The sequence below is a fragment of the Panthera pardus genome, unplaced genomic scaffold, assembly GCF_024362965.1.
Source record: "Panthera pardus isolate Hobbes unplaced genomic scaffold, ASM2436296v1 HiC_scaffold_10, whole genome shotgun sequence".
Lineage (NCBI taxonomy): Eukaryota > Metazoa > Chordata > Mammalia > Carnivora > Felidae > Panthera > Panthera pardus.
Window position 1 is genome coordinate 89682414 of NW_026526655.1, and position 21651 is coordinate 89704064.

The window sequence follows — 21651 nt, forward strand, 5'->3', positions numbered from 1 at the left end:
AGAATTTTTTATATCCATGTTCATGAGGGATATTGGCCTCTAACTCTCCTTTGTAGTGGGGTCTTTGGTTTGAGAATCAAGGTAATACTGGCTTCAGAGAATGAGTCCAGAAGCCTTCCTTCCTTTTTTTTTTTTTTTTTTTTGAAACAGCCTAGAAGAATAGGTATTAACTCTGCTTTAAATGTCTGGTAGAATTCCCCTGAGAAGCCATCTGGCCCATGACTCTTATTTGTTGGGAGATTTTGATAACCAATTCAATTTCTTTGCTGGTTATAGGTCTGTTCAAATTTTCTATTTCTTCCTGTTTGAGTCTTGTTAGTGTGTGGGTGTCTAGGAATTTGCCCATTTCTTCCAGGTTGTCCAATTTGTTGGCATAGAATTTTTCATAGTATTATCTGATAATTGCTTGTATTTCTGAGGGATTTCTTGTGATCTCTCTTCTTTCGTTTGTGATTTTATCTATTTGGGTCCTCTTTTTGAGAAGTCTGGCTCAAGGTTTATTATTGTCGTTTGTCCTTTCAAGAAACCAGCTCTTAGATTCATTGATCTGTTTTACTGTTTCTTTTTTTTTTCTTTTCTTTTTTTTTTTTTTTTTTGATTCTGTATTGTTTATTTCTGCTCTAATCTTTACTTTTTCTCTTCTTCTGCTGGCTTTGGGCTTTCTTTGCTGATGTGTTTCTAATTCCTTTAGGTATGAGGTTAGGTTCTGTATTTGGGAACTTTCTTGTTTCTTGAGATTGGCCTGGATTGCAATGTATTTTCCTCTTAGGACTACCTTTGCTTCATCCCAAAGTGTCTGGACTGTCATGTTTTCATTTTCATTTGCTTCCACATATTTTTTTTTAATTTCTTCTTTAATTTACTGGTTGACCCATTCATTCTTTAGTAGGATGTTCTATAACCTCCATGTATTTGGAGGCTTTCCACAATTTCTCTTGTGGTTGATTTAAAGTTTCATAGCATTGTGATCTGAAAATATGCATGGTAGGATCTCAATCCTTTTATATTTGTTGAAGGCTGTTTTGTGACCCAGTATGTGATTTATTTTGGAGAATGTTCCATATGCACTAGAGAAGAATGTGTATTCTGCTGCTTTTGGATGAAAAGTCTTGAATATATCTGTTAAGTCCATCTGGTCTAGTATGTCATTCAGAGCCACTGTTTTCTTACTGATTTTCTGCCTAGATAATCTGTCCATTGTTGTAAGTGGAGTATTAAAGTCCCCTACAATCACGGTATTGCTATCTACACATTTATTTATGTTTGTGATAAATTGATTTATACATTTGGGTTCCTTCACGTTGGGGGCATAAAAATTTACAACTGTTAGTTCTACTTGAATGATAGACCCCTTAATTATAATATAATGCCCTTCTTCATCTCTTGTTGCAGTGTTTATTTTAAAAATCTAATGTGTCTGATATAAGTATAGCTACTGCAGCTTTCTTTTGACATCCAGTAGCATGATAGATGGTTCTCCAACCCCTCACTTTTAATCTGCAGGTCTCCTCATGTCTAAAATAAATCTCCTGTATGGGTGGCTGGGTGGCTCAGTTGGTTAAGTGTCTGACTTCGGCTCGGGTCATGATCTCACAGTTCGTGATTTCGAGCCCCACATCAGGCTTCGTGCTGACAGCTCAGAGCCTGGAGCCTGCTTTGGATTCTGTGTCTCCTCTCTCTCTGCCCCTTCTCTGCTCAAGCACTGCCTCTCTCTCTCTCTCTCTCTCTCTCTCTCTCTCTCTCTCTCTTTCTCTCTCTCTCTCTCTCTCAAAAAATAAATAAACCTCAATTTTTTTTTAAATAATAAAATGAGTCTCTTGTAGGCAGCATATAGATGGCTGCTGTTTTTTTTTAATCCATTCTGATACCCTGTATTTTTTGATTGGGGCATTTAGTCTATTTCCATTCAGAATGATTATTAAAAGATATGGATTTAGTGTCATTGTGTTATCTGTAGGTTTCATGCTTGAGGTGATGCCTCTGGTCCTTTGTAGTCTTTGCTGCTTTCCACTCACAGAATACTTCTTAGGATCTCCTACATGGCTGGTTTAGTGGTCATGAACTCCTTTAGATTTTGTTTGTCTGGGAAAGCCTTTATCTCTCCTTCTGTTCTGAATGACAGCCTTCTGGATAAAGGATTCTTGGCTTCATTTTTTTCCTATTCAGCACATTGAGTATTTCATGCCACTCCCTTCTGTCTTGCTATGTTTTAGTAGACAGGTCTACTACTACCCGTATGTGTTTATCCTGGTAGTTTAAGAAGGCACATTGTCCCTACCTGCTTTCAGAATTCTCTCTTCATCTTTGTATTTTTTTCCAGTTTCACTATGACATGTCATGGTGTTGACCTGTTTATGTTGATTTTTAAAGGAGTTCTCTGTGCCTCCTGGACTTGGATGTCTGCATACTTCCCCAGATCAGGGAAGCTCTCAGCTATAATTTGTTCAAATAATCCTTCTGTCCCTTTCTCTCTCTTCTTCTTCTGTAACTCCTATGATATGGATATTATTTTGTTTCATTGAATCATTTAGATCTCTAACTCTCCCCTTGTGGTCTAGTAATTTCCTTTCCCTTTTTTTCTCAGCTTCATCATTTTCCATAATTTTATTCTGTTTCACCTATTCTCTCCTCTGCTTCTTCCACCACTGCATCTAGTTCATTTTGCATGTCATTTATAACATTTCTTAATTCATCATGACTAATTTTTAGGTCCTTGATCTCTGCAGCAATAGATTCTCTGCCATCTTCTATCCTTTTTTTCAAGCCCAGCTATTAGTCTTATGACTATTATTCTAAATTCTTGTTCATATATATTGTTTATATCTGTTTTGAGCAATTCTCTAGCTGTCATTTCTTCCTGAAATTTATTTTTAAGAGAATTTTTCCATTTCATCATTTTGGTTAATTTTTTATCTTTTATGCGTTTTAATAGCTTGTTATGTGTCCTGTACCTGTGAGTACTACTATATTAAAAAGGGGTCACACACTGTCCAGAGCCTGGCATTTCAGTGTTTTTGGAGTGGTTGCATGCACTCTGTTGTTGAATCTTTGGTGACTTTATCTCACTGCTCATAGTGGTGGACTGGACCTTCCGCCACGTGTGCTTTGATTTGTTCATTGAAGTAACCCTGGAAGAAAGGAGAAAAGTGGGAGAAGAAACCTTATCCCACACAAAGAGAGAAATGACAGGGGTGGAAAAAAAGACCAGGCAGAGAATCAAAGAAACTATAAGGCTTAATCCAGAGAGAGAGAGAGGAATATAAAGAAGGAGACACAGAAAAGGTATAAAAAGAATGGAGTAAAAATGCCTGATTAAACAAACAGACAACCAGAACAGAGAAACAAAGAATGAAAATTATATATATATACATATATATGAAATATATATATGAAATTATATATATATATGTGTGTGTGTGTGTGTATATATATATATATACATATATATATATATATATATATATATGAAATAAGAATTGACCAAAAATCAAATCAGAAACTGAGGCTCATTCCAAAGGAGGAAGAAATAGAGAGTAGAAAGAAAAAGAAGGGAAAAGAGAAATAGAGTAAAAAGAAAAAGGAAATATAAATAATAACAACTTAAAAATTAAAAAAAAACAGACATCATACAAAACCTCAGGACAGTTGTCCATTGGTGTCTGGAAACCAGTGACTGTGCTGTCTGTGCTGGTCTGGAGGAGAGGCTGTCTGGTTTGGTCAGTGTCAGTCCCATTCTGGTAGATAAGCAGTTACTTGGCACAGGGTTTGGTGCAAATGGGTGCCACCTCCACTGGGGGCCACTGTCCTGTTTCCTGAAGCCCCACTATGTTGATAATGGGGAGAAAAATGGAGACACCCCAATCTCTCCTCTCTGGACTGGGTGTCTCAAACCAAGCTGTTTAGGCAGCCCTCACAGAGTAGCCTGGGCGGCCTGGTTGCCCTGCTCCACATTCTCCCACACCTCCTAGGTGCTCAGCTGGGATTCAAAACTTGATGTCTTAAAGGACCCTGCAGGTACCTGGTTCTGGAGTACCGCCACTCTGCCCAGTAGACAAAGGGCCTCTGGCTGGTGCTTGCAGGGTCTTTTGTCCTGGGATGGGGGGGTAATCTACCCACTTCCCACAGTACTTAATGGAGGGACTGTTCTCTCCCAGTACATCCCTGAGATTACTTTTGTGCCCTGGGGCCAGTTCCCCTCTCCACAAGGTACAAATACATGCTGGCTCTGGTCCAGAGAAACTCACACAACCCTGAAAACTCCAATCATTAGCTTCTAAGACTATTGCAAAGCTTCTAAGACTATTTGCATTCCCCAATCTCTGGTACAGAGAGGTTTTCCTCTTGTCCAAATACAATGCCACACTTCCACAGCCTCTCTCTTCCTTTTGTTTCTCCACCAAAGGGGTTCCCCACTTTGGGCCTACACAGCCCGTTTTATCTCTCCCAATTTGCATACATGCACCTCTGTCCACCCAAGCTGTCTCTTTCTACCTGTAGAGATTTTTTTTGTCACTCTGCAGCCTCTATTTCTCATATTCCAAGGGTTCTGGCCTCAATACTGCTGTGTTTGAGGGATGCAGGAAATTCCGCCATCTTCTCAAAGCCAAGAGACTTAACATCTTTTTTTTTTTTACTGGTATTTATTTGTAAGAGAGAGAGACAGAGACAGAGTTGAGTGGCGGAGGGGCAGAGAGAAAGGGAGACACAGAATCAGAAGCAGGCTCCAGGCTCCAAGCTGTCAGCACAAAGCCCAATGAGGGGCTCAAACTCAGTAACAGTGAGATCATGACCTGAGCCGAAGTCAATTCTTAACCTACTGAGCCAGGCAGGTGCCCTGAAGAGACTTAACATCTTAATTTAATGAATAATGTGAATTCTCAAATGATTAAATGACTCATCTATGCCCATTCAGCTATATTGTGACCAAATTTAGAGTATAACTTGAGTTTACTGTTACATCTCTTAGTCTCTACTTACTTATTTGAAAAACAACTATCATATCGAAGTAGGAAATTTCTAAAGTTTCTTCCAGATAGTAAATATATATGCTTTCCAAAAAACTGTATGGCATAGTTTATGTCTATCTAGTTGTTTACTTGGACAATTTGTATTTATTCCTCTGAAATTCAGCTTATGTATAAAGATTTGATGTTTTACCCCTCTGAATTACTCTGCCGTGTATCTGCTTTTTTTTGTTTTTTAATCATTCTCCAGCTAGTCATCCAATAGTTTAATGAGCATGAAATCTATTTCATCTTCTAAGTTTTTATGCAAATAAGAAATGATACTGACCTGAGAATTCCCCACCCTTTGGAAAATGAAACTCAAGATTTTTCCCAAATCTGAATATGGAATATTGGTTTCTATCTCTGAATCCGTAGGTGAAAGAAAGCAAAATACAAAAATGAAACTATGGATTTTTACTTAAAACTGCTTTATCAGTGAACCAAATGGAAGAAGTTAGCCATGTGATAGTAGGATGTCTTGAAAGCATATTTACAGTTACTAAAAATATTGGAATATTTCCATCCCAGTAAAGTGTAGGAAAATAGTTGTATCAGAAATCAGAAGAAGACTTACTCAGACAACTAAATGTTAACTGAAGTCCATTCCAAAGGAAGGTAGTTTTCAATACGATCTTTTTTTGGAAGTCGTGAAGGGAATAGTCTTCTGTAATCTGTGAAAATGGCTTGAATACTAATTATGATTATAAATTTAAATTTCAAATGCAGTCTAAGTTATTTATAGATAGAAATGCTTATGATTTTCTAGCCCCCTGGGCTATACAAAATGGATGGAGTTTTTTTTTCCTTTAAGAAAATTAAATAATTTAAAACTTAAAAGGCTGACATGATTCAATCTATATGTAAAGCATAATGAGATTTCTGAATTTAAATTTTAGTAGTCAGAACAGAATATGACAGCATTATGCAACAATTGTACATACTTTCTGGCAATTTATCATTTCTAGTATGAAATGCTGTATAGCAAAGTACAGAATGACAAGCACTGTAAAGTAGGTCAATGTTTGGAAAAATGAAAATTACTTTAAAAATACAGATTCAATTTTTACCATTAAAGAGCTAAATATTCCTGAGCAAAACAAATGGTTTATCTGATTTACCTGATTTTTGAGAAATGAATATGAGATACCATTTTGGGCACATTCTTTATTGTGGCAGAGGAGGATGTTCAGAATGAACATGCTTACACTTTTATTCATTAATAATCATATCTTTTCCTCAACAAGTTGATTAAGCAATTATTTTTTCCTGAAAGCTTTTAAGAAAATATCCAACTTTTATTTCATAGGTTTCAATTTTTTTTAATGTTTATTTTTGAGAGATATTGAGAGCACAAGTGGGGGAGGTGCAGAGAGAGAGGGAGATAGAGGATCCACAGCATGCTCTGTGCTGAGAGCAGACAGCCCCATGTGGGGCTGGAACTCACGAACTGTGAGATCATGACCTGAGCCGAAGTTGGACATTTAACTGACTGAGATACCCAGGCACCCCAATAGGTTTCAATTTTTTTTAATTTTTTTTAATGTTTATTTTTGACAGAGAGAGAGGGAGAGGCAGAGCGAGAGGGAGACACAGAATCTGAAACAGGCTCCAGGCTCTGAGCTGTCAGTACACAGCTGGACACGGGGCTCGAACTCACGGACAGAGAGATCATGACCTGATCTCAAATGACTCGGACACTCAAACGACTGAGCCACCCAAATGCCCCAATAGCTTTCAATTTTTAACTGGAGTTGTAGCTATAAACCTCAAACCCAATATATGGGTTTGTGTGTACATCACACACACATAGACACATAGACACACACACACACACGCACACACACATTAGGTGTGCATTAGGTGTGCATATGTACCCACACATAAGTGTATGTGTGTGTATGTGTGTACATATTTTAGCAAAAACTTCAAAGTCTTGTTTTAGGACCTTGGAATACTAGTAGAAATTGATAGTTTTTTTTTTCATTTTTTAATTTATTTTCTTTATTATTATAAATTTGTATTATTATAAACTCTATCATGAAATTGTCTATTCACTTGGCAAGAATACTTTTCAAGCCATCTGAGTTTATTCAAACAGTTAACAATTACAATCATTTATTATGATTACTTTGGAAGAAATCTAAAACTATCAAACCATTAAATTATTGCCATTTTGTGGCTTGATTATTGTTGATTGCATAAGACAGACACTCAGCAATACGTACTGAGTAGAGTTAAATGGTCCTGTAACAGTGGTAATCAATACTCAAAATTTTACTGAATATAAATTTTATAAGGACTATATAAAACATGATTCCACAATTAATAATTCTGAGGCTATTATTGAATATATTGTATAGCATTTTAAAGTGAACCAGTCCAGTTTTCTCCATACCGAAAGCTTTATTTAAGGAGTTCTGTTTGTTAGGTTTGGTGTTCATTCCTGGGATGTAACATGGTAACAGAGTCTTATTTTCTAAGAGTTTTTTTTTTAACGTTTATTTATTTTTGAGACAGACAGAGACAGAGCATGAACAGGGGAGGGTCAGAGAGAGGGAGACACAGAATCCGAAACAGGCTCCAGGCTCTGAGCTGTGAGCACAGAGCCCGACATGGGGCTCTAACTCACGGACTGCGAGATCATGACCTGAGCTGAAGTCGGCCGCTTAACCAACTGAGCCACCCAGGCGCCCCAGAGTCTTATTTTCATAAAGCTTATATTCTGGAGAGCAAAGACAAAGTCAAGTGAACTCATAAATAAATAAATGCCAAAACTTCCAATTTTGAAAATTATATTGCAGGAAATGCAGAATGGACCAAGAAAGAAAAACTCAGATATTCTAAGTCTTCTTTGGATAGGGTGATCAATAAAGGCCCATTTGAAGACAGGAGATTTGAGCTAAGACCTAAAAGATGAGGAGGAAGTACTGTCATTTATGTCTAAGACAACTATTTCACTTTTATGTACAGGATGGATCTGGTGGGGGAAAAGGTGGAACAGAAAGAGACCACATAGGAGGATTGTGCTCCAACCTGGTACACAAATAGTGGTAGGTTGCAGTATTATAGTCTCAAAATGGAAGGAGGTGAGTAGTTTAACTAACAATGTTTGCAGATAGAATGAATGTAGAAAATGAGGATAGGAAGGACTCAAGACCTAGATTTTACAAATTGATGGATTGTGAAAATGGTAAACTATGGGTTCAGTTTTAGTCATGACATCTAAGTGAGAGGCTGTAAGAGACCCAAGTGAGTTGCCAAATAGCCAGTGATGTATTCAAGTCTTGATCTTAGTCTCTGAACTGGAGATATACCTTCAGAAATAGAAGAATAGAGGAGATATCTAGAACCAGGAAGAGAGTACAGGTGAAGTAAAGAAGCACTCAGAAGCAAGCTCTGAAGGCAGATTAAAATGATGACAGTGAGTGTGAAGTGTATTAGGAGAATACAAGAGAATGTAGAGACACAGAAACTAAGAGAAGAGAGTATTTTGAGAAGGAGATTGCAATTATATTTCTAGCACTGCCAAAGATCAAGTAAATGAGGACAAAGAAGTATTCAGTAAGTTTTGTGACAGATATTAATTAAAGACATTGACAAATGCTGAAAGTCATAGAGGAAGCAGACATCAGAGAACAGTCCGTGGTTCTGCATCACTGGTCCTCAAATGGGGATGATCTCCCACCCCAGGGGACATTTGGCAATGTCTGGAGATATTTTTTATTGTCCCAACTGAGGAGTACTGCTGGCATCATGTGAATATGGTAGAGGTCAGGGAGGCTGCTTAACACTCTACATAGGCTAGTCTCTCACAACATGGAATTATTCTTACTAAAATATCAGTAGTTGAGAAACCTTTTTCTACATCTTAATAATATCAGTCTCTCCAATTAAACTTTAGGTAGATTTTTTGTTTGTTACCTCATTTTATGTAATAATAATGCTGAAATACAAAATGATTGTAAGATGAATCATCAACATAGTTATTCTTTTATTATTTTATCTTATTTTCCCTTCTCTCTTAATATTAGAATACCTATAGGCCCCAACCTTGATCTCTTCTTGCTACCTTTCTGCACTTCCTTACAGATTGTATATAGTGTCATGGTTTAACACATATCTACATGCTAACAATTACCAAATTGATATCAGGTTTTGTTCAACTACTTACTTTGCATTTTCTTTTGGATTTTAAAAAATGTTCCCAAAGTACTATGCCTAAAAATAAATCTCTCATAATTCACAAAAGCTGCTTCCCCAATCTCATTTAATGGCACATCCATTTTGCAGATTCTCAGAGTAAAAATTTTAGAGTCAATATTGATCCTTCTTCTCTCATAATTCCAAAATCAGGCAATCATATGTAACTTCTGTCTAGGAACTAACTACCTTATGTCAGCTTGACTGCAAGTACCTACTTTTGAACCACGATCATCTTTCTTCTGATTTAGTGCAATAGACTCTTAACTGGTCTTGCTTTTCTTCTTACTCACCACACAGTCGCCAGAATTCTCCTTCTAAGACACAAATTAGATCACATGACATCTCTAATCAAAGATGCGTAGTGGCCCCCCATTGCAAAAGATAAATTGCTCACAATATCTTACAAGGATTTAAGAGATCTAGTCTCCTGTTACTTTTCTCACTTCATTTCCTATTAACTTTTCCCTTATTCACTCTTCTCCAGGGATGCTTTGGTATTTGGTATTTATAAAATCCATCAGTACCTACTAATGTAAGGCCTTTTCTGGAATGTTCTCTTGGTCTAAATGTTCTTCAGCCAGATATCCTACATGGCTCAATTCCTGAATTCCTTCATGAATTTGCTCAAATATCATCTTCTGAATACATGATATACTGATAGTTGCAATCTATTGTCCTCCCATTCTGGATCCTCAACACTGTACTCTTTTTTTGTTTTTCCATTCTCATAGTGCATATCTTTGATAAACTGCTGTATTATTTACTCATCTATTATGTTTATTATCTACTCTGTACCTTACCTTGCTAGAAGTAAATTCCCATGGCAGATATTTTTGCTGTTTTGGCCACTACTGTATGTAATTCTAACATCTAGAACAGAGCCTGTCCTAAAGCAGTTACATAATTTTTTAAGAGGTTACAAGCAATAAATTACTTGAAAATCTTTGGTATACATTGGAATAGTATATTGATCTTGAAAGTTATACTTTACAAGTTTTTCTTCTCATCCTCAGGATTCATCCCAAGATCAAATATTTTTATCTCTAGATATATCCCATTTTTATCTACTTTTGTCTCACAAAAATTTAGATTATGATTCCACATTCTCCTTTCTGAGGCCCATTGAGTAAACCTCCTCTGATTATCCTATATCCATTTCTGGTCCCCAGACTTAAGCGATTCTCCACACCATAGCCAAAATAATCTTAAAACATTAATATAATCATATCTCCCCACTTCAATCCTTCCAGTGGATTTCCATTGAAAAATCATTGGTTTAGGGGCCCTGGGTGGCTCAGTTGTTAAGCACCCAACTTCAGTTCAGGTCATGATCTCACGGTTCATGAGTTCGAGTCCCGCTTTGAGTTCTCTGCAGTCAGCGAAGAGCCTGCTTCAAATGCTCTGCACCCCCTGCCCCTCCCCCACTCATGCTGGCTTGCTCGCTCCCTCCCTCTCTCTCTTTCTCTCTCAAAAATAAATAAACTTAAAAAAAACAAATAAAAATCATTGGTTTATAGGCCTCTGCACGGTATCCATTCTCTTCTTATACCACACCCTTCCCATTTCCTTACACACCTACGAACATACACCCTCAAACACACATTTTTTCTGGCTATAAATATACCATACTTAATTTCCAGGATTGCAACTTCATTTCAGAATCTTGAAGCATGCTCTTTCTTCTGCCTTCCTTAATTATCCTGGTGAACGAAAGCTCCTTTATTAAGAAGACATCACTTTCACTATATTAACATTGGTCTTGCTTAGGCAAGATCTTAGCATACATAATGTATTTTCAGGTCTTCCAAAATTGAACCAACTTGTACTGTTTGAAAGGACAGGCTCACAGAAAGATTGATTATCATCTACAGAATGTCAGTTGAATGCCCAGGAAGTATCCTACAAGGTGACCTCATTTATTTATTCCAGGTTCCATTTAGACTTGGAAATCAAATTGTTAGTTTTTCTAGGGAGTAATAAGAGTAGGAAATTTTCATGAATCTGACTGGAAAATGATATATAAAACAGTATCATGTATATTTACACACACACACACACACACACACATATATATATATATATATATATATATATATATATATATATATATTTGCAATCTGAATCTGATGTATGAGATACATTGAAGTATAAGAGCCCAGTATTTTTATTCAAGTATAGTTAACATGCAGTGTTATATTAGTTTCAGGTGTACAGTATAATGATTCAACAATTCATACATTACTCAGTGTTCATCATATGATTAGTCTATATCACTTCTTCCCACCCACTTCCCTTCTAGCATCCACCAGTTTGTTGTCTATATTTAAGAATCTAGTTTTTCTTTTGTCTCTTGTTGTTCATTTGTTTTTTTTCTTGAATTTTACATATGAATGAATGGAAATCATATGTTTTTTTTTCTCTGACTTATTTCACTTAGGATTATATCCTCTAGATCCATTCATGTTGTCACAAATGGCAAGATTTCATTCTTTTCATGGTTGAGTAATATTCCATTATATATACACACACACACACACACACACACACACACACATACACACACACATATATATACATATATATATACACACATACATACATACCACATCTTCTTTATCCATTCATCCATGGATGGACATTTAAGTTGCTTCCATATCTTGACTTTTGTAAATAATAATGCTGCTGTAAACATAGGGGTACATATATCTTTTAAAATTAGTGTTTTAGTTTTCTTTGGGTAAATACCCACTAGTGGAATTACTGGATCATATGGTCATTCTATTTTTAATTTTTTGAGGAAACTCCATAGTTTTCCACAGTGGCTGCACCAGTTTGCATTTCCACCAACAGTACAGTAGGGTTCCTTTTTCTTCACGTCCTCTCCAACACTTGTTGTTGTTGTTGTGTGTGTGTGTGTGTGTGTGTGTGTGTGTATGTGTGTGTTTTATTTTAGCCACCCTGACAGATGTGAAGTGACAACTCATTGTGATTTTTGCATTTTCCTGATGATTAGTGATGTTGAGCATCTTTTCATATGTCTGTTGGCCATCTGTATATCTTCTTTGGAAAATTGTCTATTCCATGTCCTCTGCCCATTTTTTAAATGGATTATTTGGATTTTTGGTGTTGAGCTATAAAAATTATTTATACCAGAGGTATTTATAAGATCCCAGTTTGTACATAATTGTATACATATGCATACACACACACACACACATATATATATATATATATATGTATATATATATATATATATATGTATATATATATACATATATATATATATATATACACATATATATGCTACATATACTGAATATTACTGTTCATCCCTAAGATGTTTACTTAAAGATTCTGGAGACCATATCAACATTTGCTTCTGTGACTCTTTTTCTATGAGTTTATTGCTGTCTTAACTCCTTTCTTATTGATACATGATTTATCCAATAACATCAATTTCTTGTGTCTCTTTAAGGTACAGGTGGGTTGCAAACCAGCTATAGGGGTAAGGTAAATGAGTGAAACAGATTTTACATAACATTAGGGATCTGGGTGAGTCCCACATTCCATTAAATCAAGGGTCAGCAGCTGACTGACTGCTATTCTGGAATATTGTCCTGCTTTTGATAGACTATCTTACATATACTTAATTTTTAAGAAAAACAAACTAGAATTTTTAAAGTGGTATCTTAATTTTAAAGTTAAAATTTACTTAAAAGGTTTTTTTTTTACCTGAACTTAAAATTAGTCCTCAATCTATAATTTTGCAATCTCTGCTTTCAGATAACTCTGCTTTCTATCTCAAGTGTTATGCTTGTTTAAATTGTAAATGTCAGAAGAAACCTTCCTTCCTTAATTCTAGGTCATTCACATAGGGGGATGATATCAAAATTGTGCCATAAGTACTAACAAATTTTTCACATACTATTCATGAAAATTCATAATTAGCATTAGGTACATCCTTAAAGCTATATAAAATGCAGGCTTATATAGAATGAATAATATTTCATTTCTTTAAATTTTTTTTTAATGTTTATCTATTTTTGAGAGAGAGAGCCAGAGTGCAAGCAGGGGAGGGGAAAAGAGAGAGGGAGACACAGAATCCAAGCAGGCTCCCGGCTCTGAGCTGTCAGCACAGAGTCCAACATGGGGGTCAAACTCATGAACTGTGATATCATGACCTGAGCTGAAATTGGATGCTTAACCGACTGAGCCACCCAGGTGTCCTTAGAATGAAAAATATTTTAGATTGTTATATAATTCAATGTTTAGAATCAGAAGAATTTTACAGATCATCTAATCCGAAGCCTTTATTTTATATATCATAGAATTTGGAGAGAAACTAGGATTAGGTTTTACACCAAGTTTCTGACTCCAAATTTAATGTGTTTTTAGCCTTCCATATCTTTTGTTTACCTGATAGTGTGTAGAAGGTTTTGAGAGCCAGTTTTGTACTTTTTTTTTTTTGGAAGGAGGGTGGTAAATGATGAATAAATTTAAAGAAAACTGAATATGCTAAAAAGAAAAAAAGATAAAGTCACATACAATATTGAGTCTATAATCCAAAGACATATGTCGTCTTTTGGGAAATTGTCTGAGAATTACATACTTTTATTTAGTTCCTTTTCCCCCAGTAGGAGTTTGTGCCTATAGTGTGCCTTTTAAGGTGATACAGTCTTAATATAGATAATATAGCTTTAAAATTATTCAGATTGAAAAAATCTATTGTTCAGAATAAATTTTAGATAGAAGCCAGGAATTTCCTTCCTGACGTGTTTTTGGAACTCTTAGACATTCTAACTCCAAATATAACTTTTTTTGGGTTCTTTTAGATTTCCCCATTGCTATGAGCTTCTAGATAGAAATAATATATATACACATATTTTATAATAGTATTAAGCCATGTAATTTAATAATGTTTAGAATTTTCATAGTCATTATTTTACTGCTATATCCTGGTTTTTGAGAATTTAATCTGATTTGTATATTGTGGACCAAAAATGTAAAGGCACTTTTCACTTAGTATGGTAAACACCACACACACACACACACACACACACCTAGAGCAGCTTTACATCTTTGTTTTAATAGCGTTATATTACAGGATAATTAACTTTAGTAAAATGAACCCGATTTTCTTTTCTCAGAAGAAAACATCACAGACAAAATATGTGACTACTGTGATCTATCCTTGTGTTAACTGTATTTTCTTAAAGTATTGCTAACTATAGGAATTTTTTAAGAAGAGGACAGTATTTCCATGGTTCAAATGCTTGAAGTCCCATTTCATAAGTTTTCCTCTTTCCTTGATTTAAATCAGATGTCTCCAGTGACTTCTTTTTTTTAATGTTTATTTAATTATTTTGAGACAGAAAGACTGTGTGCAAGTGCTGGGGGAGGGGCAGAGAGAGAGGGAGAGAGCAGGCTCCATGCTGTCAGTACAGAGCCAGATGCGGGGCTTGATCTTACAAACCACGAGATCATGGCCTGAGCCCAAATCGAGTCAGATTTGGCTCAACAGAGTGAGCTACCCAGGCGCCCCCCCACCCCCCGCGCCCACTGTGGTTTCTAATCTTTAGTTTACTGAAGCTGGAATCATGACAGTACCTTACCATCCACAGCTGTAAAGGATGAGTAGTTTAAAGTAGTAACCTCTAATTTTGTTACAATCAAGCTGCCAATTTTTCTGTAAGATTTAAGTGTTTCATTCATTGGACTAATATATCTCTACACGGAAGAATGCCTTAGGCCTCAAAACTTTGGCTCTGTATTTAGAGAGCTTATTAGGAATGAAATCATCTGTCTGGAGAAAGCAGTCAAAATGTGTCTTCCACTTTGTGCAACAATATGAGCAACGCCTTTTGTTGTCAGGGTAACCACATGTCTCTGCAGTCTCTTAAATAGGACATATTTCTTGAGTGCCTCTAGCTCACAGGGCTATGTATCTAGTGAGCCAGCCAAAGGGGCTATGAAAGTTTTATATTTTTTTCTTCTTTTGAATCTGATGTTTGTTTGTTTGGTTTGGTTTGGTTTGAGCCTCTTTGGAAGCAAATGGCTTAGCTTTCCCATTCTGTTTTCCCATGTCAGACTCCATTCCACTCCCAGAACCTAAATTTACTTTTACTGTGTTTGGCCACTTTTTGTATTCACCTGTTTGGTTTTGAACCTCTCCACAAATTGTTTGTTTATTATATCAAGATCCAACAGGAATTTCTACTCCCACTTCGCAGCCAATATCCATTTAGTATCAGAATCCTTTTTATATGGCTAATACCATTCACAATCCTGGTCAAACTGAGCAATAAAGAGGGATTACTTCATTCGCATGGAACTCATTATAAAGGGTGATTTGCTCATTTGGGCTTAAGTTTCCTTGACAATAGGACCATCCTATTGCTTTCTTTTTGTTATTGTTCTTTTTCTGTTCAGTTCTGCTCTCTTCAGTGCTGAGAATCATTGAGCATTCAGTATGTTAGGAGTCAATGAAGATGAACATCTGGTAGCATCTTCACCTTGATGCCATTATTCTCTGAGAATCATATTGTACTGATAATTTATGACCATATGTTGAATTTACTGGGTGTGACATCCTTTACCCCATATTCTAATTACTTTAGTTGATACTGGAATGAAATTAAGGATTCTTTGATCAGGGACCCAGAGAATAAATGTATACATTTAAATATCTCCATCAGTATCTCTTGTGCTTAGCATTGAAAAGTAACATTTTTCCCATTCCCTAAGCCATATTCCTTACCCTGGTAATGTGACATCAATTTTATTTATCCTTCTACAATTTGCCATTAGTAGATTCTTCACGAGCCTGCTTACCTGACAAAGTATCACTTAATCAAACTTATGGGTGTTGTATGAAAATTAAGACTTTGGATTTTTAATTGCCTGCAGTCCAGATTTAGAAGTATAGAATGGAAAGATAATCAGACTTTTTTGAGAATGAGTAAAAAAAAAATGAAAATCCTGAATTCAAAAAGGTGTAACTTTGCATGAAATATGTCCTATTTTAGCAAGGATACTGTAAGGACAGAAAATCATGTGTATATATTTACATCTGATAAAAGGAAACTAAGTATTTTTCTATGCTTGTGCTAGACAACCAATATCATATGTTTTTCATGCTGAAGTTTTGCTTTACTAGTGCTAGAAAATGGCAAATATACTCCAGCAGATTCTAAACAGCTTATAATGGTTATTTTTCCACTGTCTCTCATATTTATAAATTTGTGACTTACACTGACATGCCCATGCCATTTGTTGATGTGTTTACTCTTAAATGCTGCCAAGCCAGAAAAGAAAAAAACATTACAGTTAATTTAAATGATACTGGAACATTTGAAAATAATCTAGTGGTTTGGCTAGGACAAATATTTATATTCTACCCACCTATGAGTATTATGTATACAGTGTTTCTAAAGCATATGGTATTGCAGAGTGCTTTTCAGTTAACAGCACTGGGCTATCACTGGGTAGAAGGATAGTATTTATTGTTACAGTTGAGAAATAGGTTACTATAAATTTCATGATTTCAGCTTTTAAATCAAAAGGTGGAAAGTCTGATAATAAAGGTCATTAGAAATCTGTATGGGTTCTGTGTTTAGTTCAGGCCGTATTTCCTTCCTTGAGATGCCAGTAATCATACAGCAGACAGTGGCTTGCAATTCCTGTTTCTTGGCATCTCATGTTCTTTTTGAGAAGTTTAGTTTCTCTTCTTTTAATCCAAATCCACTTCCTCCTTCAGTAAAATCTGTTCACTAGTAATTCACACAAGAAACTATTATGTGTTAAAAACACATATTTCCACTGGTTGCAGGTCCTAATTAAGCTCTTACACATTGAATACATGTGTAGTTATAATCACCTTCAAATAATTGTTTCTATTCTTGATATAATACCCCTGGGAATCCTTTCTCATTTTTGGTTATGCACAATAAACCTGGCCATGTAAAATTAATTATGACACTAGTTCCTACTCGAAGTGATCAAGTTAATTGAAGGGCACAGAGCATATGTTATTTTTCTTGCTGTCTATTCGCAATGAACTCTCTTACTTTTTATCTCACAATAATTCAATAATACAATATTAAGCAGAAAATCCAAGCTAGTAAATTTAATATAAATGGCAGAGATTGGAATTTTTCTTAAAATATGTTCAAATATAGTATCTTTCTACATGTGTATCTGTACTAATATTCTTTTTCAATTTTTATATCAAATTGTATGGGGGAGCATACAGAACAACTGGGCCTTCCTTAAATTGCTGAAAAGAGTGTATATTGGTACAAACTCTTTGAAAAAAAAGCTAGCAGTATCTATCCAAGCTAAGCATATGTATACTATAAGACTCAGCAGTTCTATTCCTTGTTAAAAATTCAACATAAATGGATGCTTTGTGTCCACCAAAAGACAGTACAAGAATATTCATGACTTTGGTTGTAACGGTCTAAAAGTACAAATAATCCAAATGGACATCATCAGTAAAATGGTGAACAATTTATGGTATATTCACAAAGTGAAATATTACCCATCAATAAAAATGTATTAATAATTCACATGCACAACAATTTGGATGAATTTCATAGATACACTATTGAGTAAAATAAGCCAGGAATAGAACAGTATGATGCTATTTATATGGATTTGTTTAAGGTATTTTATTTTGTTAGATATCAGAATTATTGTTAGTCACAGAGGAATACTGACCAGAAGAAGTCACAGGTGAACCTTCTACAATTGTAGAAATATTCTAGATTGTGGTTATACAAGGGCAGTCATAGGTTGAACTCCAGTGAATTATGCACTTAAGATTTGTGAAATTATGATATTTATAAAAATTAAGAAAAAAAATGAAGTATTTAGTTATTTAAAAACCCTGTGTAATAATTAACACCTGACCATGTTAAATATTATTCCTATACAATATCAATGTATAAATACAGAACACCCCACCCCTGCTTTGCTTTTGAAAACACTGTTTTTTGCTTTGTTTTCTTTTAGTGTCCTGAATTTAAAAGGCCCAGGGACATAGCAGTTGACTGGGTTGCTGGAAATATTTATTGGACTGATCATTCTAGAATGCACTGGTTCAGTTACTATACCACTCACTGGACTAGTCTGAGGTACTCTATCAACGTAGGGCAGCTCAATGGCCCCAACTGCACCAGACTCTTAACGAACATGGCTGGAGAACCCTATGCTATTGCTGTAAATCCTAAAAGAGGGTAGGTTAATGAGTTGGTTATTTATTCTTCTTGATATGTGTATCCATTTTTAGAGATTTTCCCACCTGTCTACTGTAGTTTTCTTTCTGTAATAAGTGTTCAACATATAATAGATTCACAAGACTTCTAAAAATCCCTCTATTTATGTACAAAAGCATGTGCTTTTCGTACCAAATGGTGGCACAAAATATATGTTTTCCTGAGAGGTTGCACCATTATACATTCTATGTGTGTATGTGTATGTGTCTTATGTGTACGTTGCAGGTGCATTTTTGCAATACACACATAACCAATATTGTTAACCTAAAATTAAATTTTGAAGATATTAAACATAATATTGAACATATTAAGTGTAAGAGTATTAGTATTTTGGCTATTTGTGACAATAAAAAATGAAGGTGTATGTGCAAACAAATCTAAATAATTTTAACACAAATATTTCCTTTCCTTTTCTTGAATTGCCCCTTTCTTACTCTTTTACTTTTTCATTTATAGGCAATGACCAAAAAGAAAATAGAGAAATGTTAAATAAAACTCCTAATTACTACCCACTCTCTATTGGAGTTTGTGAGTCCATAGATTTAGAATTGGGCCCCAAAATCTGCTTTTTCAGGGACTCTGGGGTGATTCTGGTGCACACAGTCTGAAGAGACATTGTGTTTGGGAGCAGAATTGGGTTGTAACGGCACTCTAACCTAACCAACTTGACCTATCTCTTCAGGATGATGTACTGGACTGTCATTGGGGACCACTCCCACATAGAAGAAGCAGCCATGGATGGCACTCTGAGAAGGATTTTAGTACAAAAGAATTTGCAAAGACCCACAGGTATGATGTGTTGCTGACACGGTCTAGAATGCGGAGCAATATGCTCGGCATATTAGTGTAACAAGACTTTGCACTTTTGTTGGCAATATGATCATTTTTACAAGCACATAAAATAATTTATAGTATGGCTTTATGAAAGTCATTAACATTTCATGTTGTATTTTGCCAACTTGAAAGTCAAGGCCTTATCATACTGCCAGTGATATTACAGGGATGTTATTTGAAAATTGCCTAAGTTGTAAGGCCGTTTGTAGGATTTCACACGCATAGAATTTCAACAGTTTACAGTGTAATAGGGTGTTTTTACCAATATAAGTTAATGATGTTGGGGTAGATGGTACTATTTCTAGAGGATCAGAAACTAAATGGACAAAGAGGTGGGAAAATATAAATAATTTTTAAGAGGAAGATTGATGATTCCTGGCCCTTTCATTCACAGCCCTTTTTAATCAGACTTCAATAGCTTTCCCAGTTGTGTCATCTAAGCTATGCTCCAGACTCTCTGTACTCTCAGGACTGCTCAAGAACTCAGGTGTTTTTTCTGCCTCCCTGTTTTTCTCCCATTCCATTTGCCTCCCCACCTGCCCTTCTGACTTTTGTGCATCCAGCTGAATCTTACCTTATAACATCTAACTTTAACACTTCCTCAATAAAACACTTTCAGAACTGCAAGGAACCCCAAGGATTTCATGCCACATGCAACGCTTCCTGCCTACTATATACCAAAGGAGAGAATACATTTTCTCTATCACATATTATTTAATCATTATGCTTTGTAGTATCTTATATAATTGAAATTTTATTTATATTTGGCACTTATATTCATTTTTTTAATGTTTACTTTGAGAAAGAGAGAGTGTGTTATGGGGGTAGGGCAGAAAGAGAGAGGGAGACATGGAATCTGGAGTAGGCTCCAGGGTCTGAGTTGTCAGCACAGAGCCTGACATGAAGCTCAAACTCACAGACTGTGAGATCGTGACCTGAGCTGAAGCGGGACGATTAACTGACTGAGCCACTGAGGTGACCCGGCACTTATATTCTTATTAACTTTTAATGTGCTGTGTGATTTTTCCTTCAACTAGATTGTTTTTACTCTTTATGGGAAGGAGCAATCTTTGGGATTTAGTTCATTTACATAAGTGTGTCTCCATTCACTGGTTTAACAAGTACTAATTGAACACCCATCTGGCGGGAGAAATTTTTCCAGATGCTGAAGACAAGTCCTTACTCTTGTGAAGTTGAAAATACCAACTCTCATGAACTTACCTTCCTCCAGAGGATAGAATATACAACATAAGTCATGTCAGATACTAATAAGTGCCATATAGAAAAGAATGGGCACTTATGGGGGAACACTATTTTGATCAGGATTATCAGAGAAGCCATCTTAGAAAGGTGATATTTGAGAAGGGAACTTCATAGAAGTAGCAGGCTAATGTGAATATGTAAGCAAAGAGCTTTCCAAACAGAGTGAAAATCAAGTTAAGAGTTAAGGATGAGCTTAACATTTGTCAAAAACAGCAAGAATGTTAGTATGCCTAGAAACATTCGAGCAGCTCAGGAAAGTGGTAGAAGTGTGGGTGCCCAGGTGGCCAGGTGAAGGTCATATAGAACCTAGAACACACTGTTAAGGACTGGATTTTATTCCAGTTTTAAGGGGAGGCATGGAAGGCTACTGACGAGGCAAATGGCATAATATTCTCGTACGCTGTTTTCATTTTTTAAAGAACCTTAATTGTCTTAACTTTTTATTTCTAACTAATTTTGGACATATAGAAAAGTTCCAAAATTATTTTTTTTAAGTTCTGTGATGTTAACAACTTACATAATCATAGTATGTGAGACATGATTTTCATATTAAGGAATGTTTCTGGCAGCAGTTTATAGAATTGCCTGTCACAGGGTTCTTAGGAAGGAGCCTGAGACAGGAATTCTTCTAAAGGTTATTTATGAGGGGAGTGCTATTCAGGAGATGTCTGTAAAATATGGAGAGAGAAAAAGACTATGTCTCAGGTAAACTCTAATTTTGGCTTCAGCCACGGGGATGTGCCTTGGAGCATAGATCCCATGACAGGGAAGGAGTCAGCTTTTATATGATCCATCAGTCTTTGGTTGGCCTTTGGACTCAAACTTCCCAATCCAGACTGCTGCAGACAGTTGAGCACAAATCTCTGGGGAAGGAGGGCAAGTGTGATTCCTTAGCTGCAAACAGTGGATAGTGGAGAGGTATCCCTACCTACTAAAGGAAATCTGAGCTGGCCACCACAGCATCCCCTACAGTGGGTGAAGTGCAAATGAACATTTTTCATGTGGTGACCACTCTGCCCAGCACTATGGGTAGTTTAATGATGAAGATGGCATACTCCCTTTTCTCATGG

The 21651-nt window shown here is 35.9% G+C and overlaps 1 protein-coding gene across 3 annotated transcripts in view; it reads left to right on the forward strand.

The window, feature by feature from the left end:
• The window catches only part of LRP1B (LDL receptor related protein 1B), a 1871086-nt gene that overhangs the window by 1747095 nt on the left and 102340 nt on the right, over positions 1-21651 (forward strand). For all 3 annotated transcript variants that reach the window (XM_053909154.1, XM_053909157.1, XM_053909158.1), the window contains exons 78-79: positions 18222-18445; positions 19167-19273. In XM_053909154.1, coding sequence (XP_053765129.1) covers positions 18222-18445; positions 19167-19273 — 331 coding nt within the window. The remainder of the gene's footprint in view (positions 1-18221; positions 18446-19166; positions 19274-21651) is intronic.